The 12,729-nt window shown below is 37.5% G+C and overlaps 1 protein-coding gene across 8 annotated transcripts in view; it reads right to left on the reverse strand.

The window, feature by feature from the left end:
• Window positions 1–12,684, reverse strand: part of CCPG1 (cell cycle progression 1) — a 29,235-nt gene extending 16,551 nt beyond the window's left edge. For 4 of the 8 annotated variants that reach the window (XM_074881102.1, XM_074881101.1, XM_074881100.1 and 1 more), the window contains exons 1-6: window positions 12,483–12,684; window positions 7,719–7,790; window positions 3,630–3,744; window positions 2,579–2,658; window positions 2,184–2,391; window positions 1,073–1,168 (exon numbers count right to left, since the gene is read on the reverse strand). In XM_074881102.1, the coding sequence (XP_074737203.1) occupies window positions 1,073–1,168; window positions 2,184–2,391; window positions 2,579–2,658; window positions 3,630–3,744; window positions 7,719–7,778 (559 nt within the window). In that variant the 5' untranslated portion in view covers window positions 7,779–7,790; window positions 12,483–12,684. Of the gene's footprint in view, window positions 1–1,072; window positions 1,169–2,183; window positions 2,392–2,578; window positions 2,659–3,629; window positions 3,745–7,718; window positions 7,791–11,984; window positions 12,049–12,094; window positions 12,235–12,482 lie in introns of those variants that run through there. The other 4 variants (XM_074881104.1, XM_074881103.1, XM_074881098.1 and 1 more) reach the window with 3 other exon arrangements.
• Window positions 12,685–12,729: the final 45 nt, after the last annotated feature.

A 12,729-nucleotide genomic window follows, 5' to 3' on the forward strand; every position in this document is an offset into this window, starting at 1 on the left:
ATTCTTTGATATACACTGGACAGCAAAGAATATGAAAGGAAAAAAAAAAATAGCCAAACAGAAAGCAAAGAGAAAAAACTGTAAGACACTTAAAGCCATTCATAAGCACGCACTGGCAAGCTGTCAACAGCATTACACTTTCAGGCAAGAATGACACTGCCTTACAGCTGCAGTAAGAATTCAGTACAAAGCTGTACTCTTAACATTCACGGGATGAAAAGGAGTATAAAAAATGTGACCACAACAGCAGTCCAAAATTCTAGCTTCTGCTAAGATTTTGAAGTGGCAGATCTACACTAGAAACCAGATGAAGTGACAACGTCAGTTAAGAATGTGATTTTCTTTGACGTTTCTGCACAGACATGACTCAAGCCTAGATGCAGTTTATCTCAGTATATGAATGCTTCTGCTAGTTAACTTCATTCATGAAGCAGTATTAAAACATTTCAGTTTGCATGGTGAAGACAGCCTAAGCAGGAATTGGTTTGTAAGTAAAAGTGGCAGAAAATCCTTGTAGAACATTTTAGTATCTACATTAGGAAAATCAGAAGCTCATCCTTTTCCAACACAATAGAAAACTTGACAAGAAGTGGATGGCAAAGATTTCCACTGCCAAAAAGTGGCATGAAAATTCTGACTGCTAAAACTTTGGCATTTGAAACAAATGCAAAAGTAGTCCAGACATTTTCTATAATACTTGTTCAATTAAATGCACAGCACCGAAGACCATGCTGAAATCCGCTCAAGTCAGAAAGAAGAAATTCTTTTTGCCAGTCACACATAGATTTGGAATCCAACAAGAACCATTAATTTAAACAGTCAAGCATACGTATTACAACGTATTACAAAGCTTACTGATGACCGTTTCAAACTTAAAAATGTAAGTTTAACATTTTTCAAATAAAACACTGACACCTTAGCCAAATTCTTCCGTGAGGACTGGCTTTCAGCATCTGTTTGGAATATCACTACTATAAGATCAAGTCAGATTGCTACTGGTAACTTTAAGAACACTCCATGCAAGCCATAAGAAATCAGCTTTACACAAGCTGATCAGATTTAATCACACCACCTTGGAAAGGAAGACTGCGAGACACATGCTCTTTCACCTCATTTCCCCATCCCCTTACACAATCAGGGATCTTCCTCAGCTTCTCCAGCCAACTGACTTTTGTGTACAAAAACATGAGGGGGGGAAAAGAAAAAAGCGTTTTTAGAACTCAGCCCTAAAAGAAAAAAGAAAGTCAACTAAATTTTAAATTAAAAATTAATTCAAGTCATCCAGAAGACTTAAAGAAAGCAACAGCTTTGTTATGAATCATCACTGGTCATAATTAGATGCTAAGCTGTCACTTTCTGATTCCAACAGATACTATACAGATACGTGAACAGTTAACGATGCTTTACTCCTAAGATAAAACAGTATTTTAAGAAAAATCCTGCTCTTGTAATAAGCTTACTTTGAAAGGTAAAAATCAGTAACACAAAAGTGTTAGAGAATAAAGAGAATAGTAAAGATTACAAATAAGCAGCCAAACAGAATTAAAATGAAGACTAGAGAACTAGAGAAGAGTAAGTTTTTTTGTTTGGGTTTGTTGGGGGCTTGTTTGTTTTAATTGGCCAGATATTCATACCCTTCCTCCTGAATACCATGCATTGCATATTTCTGACAAGTTCTGGGAGTATCTTAAAAATAAAAAAAAAAATTTTTTTTTTTTTCCCTACATGTCTATCTATGAAGGTAAGCAAAAAGTTTTTGTAATCATGCTGCTAATCAGTCCTCATGGCCCCAAAAATCAATTTTCTCCCAGTTGCTACTTATTTATGCCAACTTACAAAAGCCAAAAAAATTGCCAAGAGAAAACTTACAGTTATTCTATGAACTAAAAGTAATTTTAATTCTCCAAAATACACTAGAAATTTACTTTCTTTTTAAAATAGTGAACACTTAATGGAAGAGAACTCTTTCAAACGAAAAGATTGCAAACATGTATTTGGACAAAGTTTTAGAATTAGGACAACCAGAGTTGTCCTAGAGACTGCCAATACTTGGATATGTACTCAACAAGACCGTTTTTTTCCCTTTCCACACAAAGAAGGTTCCTTCAGCAAAGATTTCTTTTTGTTTTTTTTTTCCTGGTGACATTTTTGCACACAGTTGCTTAGTAATTTATCACTCTTACCAGTTTCTAGATGGGAAAACGCATATTGACTGCTAGAGGAGGAGCCCATGTTAAAATCCTCTGAACTTCGAGCTTCTTCACCATCAGCTGGAGCTTCCTCTTGACTTTGAGTTTCGTCTGGTTTTGGAGCTTCAAGTGTAACAATGTCAGAATCATCACTAACAGTTCCAATGCAGGACCCATCATCAGGGATTTTTTCTTTATTTCCCTAGTGAAATGGACAATGTAAAAATTATTCAGATACATACGATATAAAGTAATTTAAAAATAGCAAGAATTCTTAATGCTTTAAAGAAAAGGAAAAATCAGTATCTTTCTTTTAATGCCTTCAAAACATTGCCTGGCATTGTCAGATGGGGTTTATAGAAGCTTCTGAATAACGTAACATAATTTACCTCTGGAACTGTCCGAGTTTCCACAAAAGCAGAGAGAGTATTATCTACCACTGGTATCTCTCCATCATTGGTGCACTGAGCTATATAAATAAAAACAGTAAAAAACAAACAAACATGGGATTAAAACCAGTAACCACAAATTATGCCCACTCCCATATAATATTAAAATATGTATAATTGTGACATTCCTATTATCTAGTCATATCAGGGAAGGTTTTCTAAGGATACACTAAATCTCATTTTTAATATCTCTCTAACAAACACCAGAATCCTATCTGTCATTATGTAATACAATGTTTTGGAAGATATTTAAATTCAAATGCTTACATTGATCATAATGCAAGTAACCTATAAGTGAAAAGCACAGTTAGATAAAAACCAACACTATACTGTAAATTGATACCACAGTACATTTGTACTCTAGGATAATTAAAATATTTTCACTGGAGTTTAAGTGTCCAGTCCTGTTTCTACAGGAGAGGTTATGAATTTGGAAACATGGCCAAGCCCAAATTTAGTCCACTGCACACTGAACCTGTCACGTCTGTGTTCTCATATCAGTATTTACAAACTGAGAATTAAATCTAGTAATTAAAATAAGTGGATTTTCATTATATTAATATGCATCAGACTTACACTTCCAACTCAAGAAATGCTCACAGTGCCTTGATGTTATTTTTAGGTCTATAAGCACTGATGATTCCTTGCAAATTACTCTTATTTGACTTATGACATTATCAAGGAAGGAATATTTCTTTTATCAATAGCACTTCCATACACTATCTTCCAGCAACACCAGTGCCCAGTATTTTATAAACACATCCAAAGTACTGACAAAATTGAAGACATTCTCCTAATTTCATCTATTTCAAGAAAAAATACTTTTATAAAGTTGATGACTGAGTATTTTCCATATTCCGATACTGATGAAGCAAGTACTTTGACAGAGGCCTACAGAGTATACAAACTCTATTAAAAATACTGATTTTGTGCCAATGCCACAACAGATACCTACCTATTTTATGGAACTGCTCCTCTTTTAATATCTTACCTTGCGAATCAATTGGTTGCTCCTCTTCTTGCAAAGAAATGTATTCTTCTGAAACAAACTCATGGTTATCATTTGTGCTTCCATTTTCTGAAGTCACTGTCTCTATGTCAGAACCCTGGAGTTAAGAGTTTTAAATGAACATTACAGTTACTGGGGTTTCCATCAACAAAGGAGAAGGAAAGGGTCACAAGAAAACAGAACATTAATAATAAAAACAGAAGAGAAGAATAATAACCTTTAGAACTGAAGAAGAGTTTAAGCAAAGAAAAGCAAGAGAAATATCAAGTAATTAACTAGAGGGAAACAACTGTTAGCGTGTAATACTTATGACTACCATTGAAAAAAGGCAGAGAAGGACAATTCTAGGTAAAAAAAGAGGCAATTTAGGCATCAATTAACAATTATGCTAAATATTTTAAATAACTATTTTCTATTAGCTTTATTAGACCTATTTATTAAACAGAATTTAGAGAAACAGAGGAGGTTGTTAAATGAGTTTGGAATATGGCATCTAATTCTTGCACACATGTCCATGTATCGTATGTAAATACACACACCTGCCCCAAAACAGAACTTCGTACCACCACGAACGCTAATAAGTACTACTACTGCCAGGAAAAAATATGCATAGCTCTACTTCATCTCAATTCCTGTCCGCAAATTTGAATGGCTGTTCTAATAGTACATCTCCAACACTAGGAAAACAAATATTTATACAGTCTTCAAATCGGCTTGCTTTCTGTAATCCAGAAAGGAGACTTAGTTATTACTCAGCTGCCAGTCAGCAACAACCTCAGAGCAAAACAGGAACTGAAGATAAACAACACTCAGAGGTTGCAGGGCACTAAAGGCAAGCAATATGGTTGACAATTCTAAATATTTAATATATATATACATGTATGTATATATATATAAAATATATACACAAGTAAGGTTATTAGAAAACTATAAACATGCAAAACATAACTCAAAAATACAAAGTCACTCTGATCCATAAATAACTTGAGCTGTTTTTGTAAACAGAGATAGTTATTTCTGCAACAGCAGGTGTGAAATTACAGTAGTAGTAATACTTCCAGATCAGTTTCCCTCGATGCCTCATTTCAGGACTCAAGCAAACATGCATGTTTTTGTTTTTAAGAGAAGACTGTCTTCAGGAAGATTAGATACCTCAAGAAGAGTTGCATAAGATACATTCTACCATCACATTAGAAAGTTATGTTCCTTTTAAAACGCTGCAAAAATTAACTGCTTTAGTAATTTGACAAATAGTTTGTATTTTTTTTTCTTTTGACTACAAAAGTATCACAATTTTAATCTCAAATGTTTTTCAGAAATTCACCACTCAATTATAAGTAACTTATTAAAACCTGAGTGAAATCTTGGGAAAGAACATACAAAATTAACTGGTTTTTTTGGCTTGGTTGGGTTTTATAGATAGGTATACAGATTTATTATGTGACAATTGTTCTCTGGCATAACAGAACCATTACTTTCATTTCTTAAGTTGTGAAGAAGAAAAAAAAAAAAAACAATTTAGATTGCCCAGGCTCCACAAGAAGACAAACATCAGGAATATAGCTTAAAACAGATTACAATTTTAGCTAAAATACCAAGAAACTGGGCTAGCTGAGTACAAGGTAAGCCATCCTGTTTCAAACACACGCAGTCTGGTGTTGATGTCTGAACTCTCCAATTCACTTTATCTGTTGCTACACCTCTATCACCCTTCCATTTCATCAACAGCAAAGAGGCTGAGAAAGGATACTGTCTCCTCACTACACTCCTACAAAAATTAGCAAGTCCTTTCTTAAAAGTAGTCCAACAATACACAGCATCACTGCTCTGTTCAAAGCAGATATTAAATGCAGCATAGACAACTCAGTTCTCTGCAATCACCATCTAGTCAACGGCCGTTTCTTGCCCCTCTTAACCCAATGCCTTTGTAAATGGCAAAACAAATCCAGAAACTGATTCTGTTGTGTCATCATCAATACAAGTCACGATAATATGCAAGAAAGCAATACTAAAGTATTCCAAATTTGTCTAATCCTTAAATTCTAGCCCTTTCCTAAATATCATTTCCAGATCATTTTCCCAAAGTATACAGCAGTCCACATGTCACCCCCTCCCTGGATAACAAGTGTGTGAAGGGTATCTAGCTACCCCATTCATTATACTTTCTTCACACTCAGAATCAAAGCTGTCTTGCCAGCAGAACACCAATAATGGGAGCTCTTAAAACACCTGTGTTTTCCTACCCAAAGTGAATGATTTTATTTCTTTTAATCAGGGAATAACTGGGAACAGAAAATCTCTACACCGTAGAAATCTGTTCTGATTTGGCTAGACAAATTCCTGCCTTCTTGTACTATGTTAATTTATTTAGCCTGCATAATTCATTTTCAGTTACAGTGTAAAATAACCATTCCAAGTATGAAAATAAAGCCTGCGATTCACAGCTGAGTAACCCAACTGTTGTAGTCAACTACCAAATCCTTTCACTTTTATTAGAAGTCTGTGAAGTCCAGCAGCCTGTGCACTCCTGTATCCCATCCCACCTGCTCTTGCGGACTGGAGTGAGTTTTCTGTTTCTCTTTTGGTGACAGGATTCCCAACTTGTCATCCAACCCAAAAAAGGAAAAGTAGTTTTAACCATCTCTTAAATACCACCTTGCTGCCAACAGAAATGAAACCATGGCCCAACATTTATAAGCCACAAACCATATCTCTTGCCCTTTTGAAATTGAACTGATCTTTCAAAACTTGAGTACAATCACAAACTTGTAATGGCTTGCCTTTTGAATTACCAAGATTTTCATTATAATCAGCAAATAGAAGAGTGTGCAGTGAAGGAGAAACAGCTTATCCTTACTGTCCTGTCTACACCTGAGCAAATTATTGAAGGCACCTGTACAATCAATACAAGCAAGTCATTTGATCAAATGTAAGTGTTGACCTTCACATAAGAATTACCACACTCTGGACTCCATTGACTGCACTGATTTAATCTATACACTGAAAGCTTAGAAACCAACATCAGATTCAGACATCTACCCCATAGACACCTAGGCAACAACAAATCCGATCCCAACAGACCTTTAATTGCTTCTTTTTTTTTTTCTTTTGTCTCAAGCTTTATTCTTCTAGAGGCTAAAAATTACTTTTGCTTTAATAAACCCATTGTCACTTTATACAACTAGTCAAACATCAGAAGATAGGAAACACAAACACACAAATTAAAACAGGGCTACACAGACATAATAGTGACTTTGCAAATAGCTGTACCACATGACTTGATCAAAGAATGAGGGAATTCTAGCATTTCATCTCAAATAAAAGTATGCCTAACAAATGAAGCTATAGCAGAGATCAAAAGATGGGCAGAAGCACAACTGAAGCCATACAAATTTGGTTGAGCTCCACACATCAATTGAATATTCTAATTTTAACTTTATTCTAATATTCTATTCTACAATATTCTAATATTCTATCGTAATTCTAATATTCTCATCATTGAGCATAAACTTGTCCCTATCCTATTTTTTCATAGTAAGGAAGACAGAATGTAAGGACAGAGGGCTGTTCCTAAACAGAACTGCCAAAGCTAGGATCAGATACCTTAGAGGTAAAAAAGACTTGGAAAAATCATGGAATCATTCCCTTCTGCATGATAATTTTTGCCTGCCCATTATTCCCAACCTTTGGGGGGGGGGGGCGGGGATGGGGAACAGGGCAGGGTGGTGTGAATTTGGAAGGAAAAGAATACATTAGCAACAACAGACAAGTTACATAGAATGTCAATGTTTTCACGAAAGATGGAACAGAGGACAGCATCTCACTAAAATTCTAGCAATTCTTCAAAGTAAAACCTTTGTAGAAAAAAATTATTTTTAAATAACAAAATTTATGTCAGCTATAGTAAAGGATACACATTTTTAAACAGTACTTTTATGCTTTCTTATTTCTCTCTTCTATATTCTCTGTTGAAATGCAACATACACACAAAAACTACAAAGTTGAAATAATATTTTACTGCATATGGCTAGTCTTAAACTGAAAGAACTTTATTAATTTGAGATTGGGTACCTCATGATTGATGACAGTCCAGCCACAAGATGAATCACTGTCACTGGAATTTTCAGACATTTTCAAAGCACGCTGCAAGTAAAAGTAGGTTCTTTTAACGTGCAAGATATGCAATTTCACTATTGCCTTGAAAAACAATAAACAGAAGACTCCAAATCATGATGTTACAGAACCCTACACTAACTCAAAACTGTTATTCTGGAATTAAAAAAAAAGAAGATAGAATAAAAGCTTAGAAAGAAAATATATTCTTTTGTACATAGTTCATATTATCTTTTTTATACTTGGAGCAAATATGGCTTTGCTAGGTACCTACCTATTTTAGGCAGCCAAAAAGCTCTTAGACTAGCTAAACACACACAGTTAGCCAATAAATCAATAATCAAATTTAAAATTTGTCTGTAGCATCATTGTTTAAGACATGTTTCAGTAGACGAAGCCATTTCTGAATTCATACATGGCAAGGAATTCAAGGAAAACACTGCGGTATTTTTGAAAAAACACAAATTAGGCTCTTTTGGAAGTAATTCTCTTTAACTACTGGGCAAAACAAAGTTTTGTGTTTCTTTCACTCCTTTCAAATACTCTCAAATATAGTGATTCTGAAGAAAATTGAGAGAGTACCTGGAGAGTACAAAAACAGAATGAAAAAACCTGAAGTACAAATTGTTACAACAGTACTGGATGACTTTGGTAGTTATTTTCATAAGAGAGCCATCTGGCTGCAGCTGTCTGTTTATTCTCTCTCCTGTACCAGGAATACAGAGTATTCATTATTGTTACACATTCGGATTATTTTTTAAAGTTCTTAACTAACAGAAATTCTAACTTTAAAAAGAGATGTAATGCATTTCTCGTTCCTTAAAATAAAAACGTATCAACATGTTAAATAAAAATTTACTACAGATTTATCTTGGGGAAAAAAAACTTCTGAAAACCAGAATAATTTCCAATCGGTTGTGTGTTATTTTATGCATCCAATGTAATAAAACAACAAAAGAAATCATGGTTCAATAAGGCTTCTATAAAATGACAATATTGACAAAGCAGAGAGTTCTGAGAACTTCAGACATCTGCTTTATTTCCCATACTTTGTTACTTCCAGTAAGAACACAGAGAAAAGCACCTATTTGTTCAAATTTATTTACTCTCTACTTTATTATCAATCCTGCCTTTACTCCCAGTTTGTTAACACAGAAAATATACACAAACCTTGAATTAGAACATCTAAATACGTCAGTGTGGCTAGAAATTTGCACAGCAAAACACAAAATTTCCCATTCCATTTAGGTTTCTTACAAAATACAGTAAACATTTATCTCATATCTCTGCGTTACGGTAGTTATCATACTTTTTCTAATATAACACTTTTTCCTCATCAACTTCAACTAATACATTTGGGGTTACTCTGTAAAAAAAGGCAATGGTGACAATCACAACCACAGTTTATAAAGCAAAAATATTCACTAACAATCAACTTAGGTATCAAACTTACAGAGAAACTGGATTTCCTTTTATTATAAAGCCCTACTTTGAATATGGTTGTCATTTTCCTTTAAATTCTTTCTTCCTTCATTAGTGCTCTTCCTGGAATCTCAGCTGGGGAACATCAGGCAGGGAGTATTTTGTTTTGGGGTCATTTGGTTTGGGTTTTTTTTAATCATACTGTATTCAATCATCAAAATCATGATTTTTTTTTTTTAAATTATACTTCTTCAATCATCAAAATAACAAATGCCCAAATGGCAGAGACGGAGTTCCCCAATTCTCATAAGATGATAACATCTGCTTGCTGTCATTAAATTATTTTGACTTTGACCCGGCATTCAGCAGCAGTATTCCTTTCAGAGGAAGGTAACTACCAGCATCAGAACTTGCCACCTAACAGAAAGATCGCTGGCTACGTTGCAAAAACTGTACTGGTAATCTGAAATTATCTTTTAAGAATTCTCTTCAGTATGAAAACATTCCCATTTAATTATTCTACAGTTCAACAAACAGAGCAATCATAAGAGTACCACATTTACTGTCATTGAAAACCAGGCCTTTTGTGTAACCACAAACAACACTGTTTGGGGCAAATATAGTACAGGTGGCTACCCAGTCCTTACTAGTAAGTCTGATCTCCACTGTGGAAATTCAGGCTGTGGTTTCATAACATGGCAATTCCTGCTTTAGTGCACCTCAGTGCTAGATTAAGAACAGTGAAGTCACACAATTAAAATCCTTTAATACACAAAAAAAACCCCAACCTGTTGATACATGTGCATTTACAAATTTTGCAAGGGCAAGTTTTAACAGCAGACTGTACTGGACATGGTAAAGTATGTTTTCCTCTAGCTAGCTCAGCATTTCACTGTGGGCCCCAGCTAACTCAACATAAATGCTGGTGTGTTCTCCCTCTCCATCCAGATCACAGACTGACAGGTAACTGAGCACTGCATAAAACCAATTCTACTGAATACCTAACCATGGCCTCAGGTTCCATGGAGTACTAAACATCTGTCTTCCCCTCCTAACTGAAAGCTTCAGGACCTAACTAGGTGGGTATCGGCAGAATCAAAAAATATTAAAAAAAAGAGGAACAAGCAAACAAACAATCACTACTTTCTATTAGTTGCTGGCCTTGAATTAAGTTATTTATCTTGTGTTTAACCAGATTATTTTACATTATAATACTGCATATTTAACTGAATACAGGTAATCAATCTCCAAAATAGAAAAGTTTTTAGTATCAAGAAAAAGAATAGAATAAAAAAGAATAATTACAAAATCACTGAGATTTACAGGTAGAACCGCTAAATTTATCAAATATGATAGAGAACATGGCATCAGACTGAAGGTCATCTCTAGGGTCGCTATATTCCTACAAGCACATTCAGCAAACATACATGAGTAACACAGCTATCAAAAGTAAAGCATTATATTAATTATAATTAGTGCTAAAAGAGCAAAACAGCCTAAAAAGCCTTAATAAAAAAACACCTAACTACAGGGCTCATAAACTTCAATCAACACCTAGGGTTAACAGCTTATTTCTGTAAAAGATTAATAAAACATACCTAGTCATAAGTAAATCTAAGGTCAAATCCAGTCTCTTAAGGAAACTGAAATACAGAAGACTAATCTGAGCCCAATGGCTAAACTGACCAACTCACAAATTCTTCACCAGCTTGTATTCTCCACCACCAAATGACCAAGAATGACCAAGAACCAGTATGCTGTTCCTACCCACCCAAAGGTGCTGGATACAGTTACCACTGTCTTTCTGAATGCAAGCTATTAAAAAAAAAAAAAAGAAGTAGCTTTGGGCAGGAATTAAACAGACATGAAGCCTGCAAACTTCCTAACTAACCAAGATGATGCTAATGGGTTCTAGTCCAGTAACAGCAAGGATAACTGGAGGATACAGTGGAGTATTCCACATCTCCTGTACGTCAGGTCAAGCCAGAAGAAAAGTTTCAAAAAACAAAAAACAACTCACCCCATACGCACAGCTTCACTCACTTGGCTTCTCACTAAACACTTTTATTGCCACTATTTTTCAGAAGAAAGTTACAGCTCAAGTTGTTCTGTACTCTAGTCTAAACTGCAAAGCTGATTCTAGGCCTGCAAACGTCCTACACTCTCAGTGACATCACCTTTTAAATTTCTATCTAGACAAAATAAATATCTGTTATATTCAGAGTTCAACCTCTACATATTGTTGTTGGGGGAGTGGGGGAGGTGGGGGGGCGGGGGGGGGGAGGAGGGGTAAGGGAACCAGGAGTGTGAACTACTTTCCTAACCTTAGTGACATGCAAACCAGAAGCACAAGGTGTAGAAGTTTACAGTCATACGTAATGCAATACCAAGTTATTCCACATAAAAATGAGATACCACATCCTATTTATCCACTGGTGAAGAATAAATACCAGTCTCAGAAAGAATAACTATTCCAGTCTAAACAAACCCCTAAGTTCTTCTGTCTTCAAAGAGGATCTCCTAGGCTAAAAAAACCAGCTCGGTAAGTGTAGACAAAGGACAAGATGAATAACAAGGCACGGATAGAAATCGGCGTTCTTTAGAGTTTGTTGTGCTGTCATTCCAAGTAAAAACTCATGGTTCTCTTCTACAGCAGCTTCTCTGTCGCACAGCAGAAATAAAAACATGCTACAGTGGTATCACACTTCAGGGTTTTCATGCAAATCTATTATTTCTACTGAGCGGTGTAATTTCTTTCCTAAAGTAACATTCTTCTTCATGAATATATTTAGCAACCCATACCGACTATTCCATCGCTACGACTTCCAGCCAGACAAATGTGGCTTCTAGGAGCCAACCCACGCCAGGGCACTCGCTCCCTGCTGAGCGCTCACGACCTCTCTCCCACACACCTGACACAGAAACCGGCCCGGTACCGGAACAGTTCAGGGCACACCCCCCCACTGAGGAAACAGAACACCTTGCATCAGCCGGAGAGACAGAGGCAGATGATGAAAGAGAAGGAAGTTGGCAAACGCCATGGCCAGGGCCGGCACAGCGGGCAGTGCCGCGCGCCGAGCCCGCCCGGCCGCCGCGGAGAGGCGCGGCCGCCCCGCACCGCCCCGGTTGCTCGCTCCCTGCGGCCAACAGCGAGCGGCTGCCCCCGCCCCAGCGCCGCCGGGCTCTGCCCGCTCCAGGCAGCCCCTCACGCACCGCCGGCCGCCGCGCTCCCCGGGAGGCCGCGCACCGCGGCCAGGCCGAAGGCGGCAGCTCCCCCGCGGGCCGCTCCCACCGCCTCACCTAAGCGCGGCCCCCCGCGGGGCCCGGCACGGACGAGGGGACACCGACCGCGGCCGCCAGTGACGCCGTCAAAAACAACACCGACCCGGGCCGACCCGCCCGGGCCGGGCCGCGCCTGCGCAGGGGGGCGGCGCCCCGCAGCACCCTGGCGAGCGTAGTCCGAGCGTAGGCCGCGGCCCGGCGGCCCGCCCGCCCCGCCGACTGCAGCGCCCAGCGGGCACCGCGGCGGGAGGCCCGCCCCGCCCCC

Source organism: Strix uralensis, chromosome 11 (genome assembly GCF_047716275.1).
Source record: "Strix uralensis isolate ZFMK-TIS-50842 chromosome 11, bStrUra1, whole genome shotgun sequence".
NCBI lineage: Eukaryota > Metazoa > Chordata > Aves > Strigiformes > Strigidae > Strix > Strix uralensis.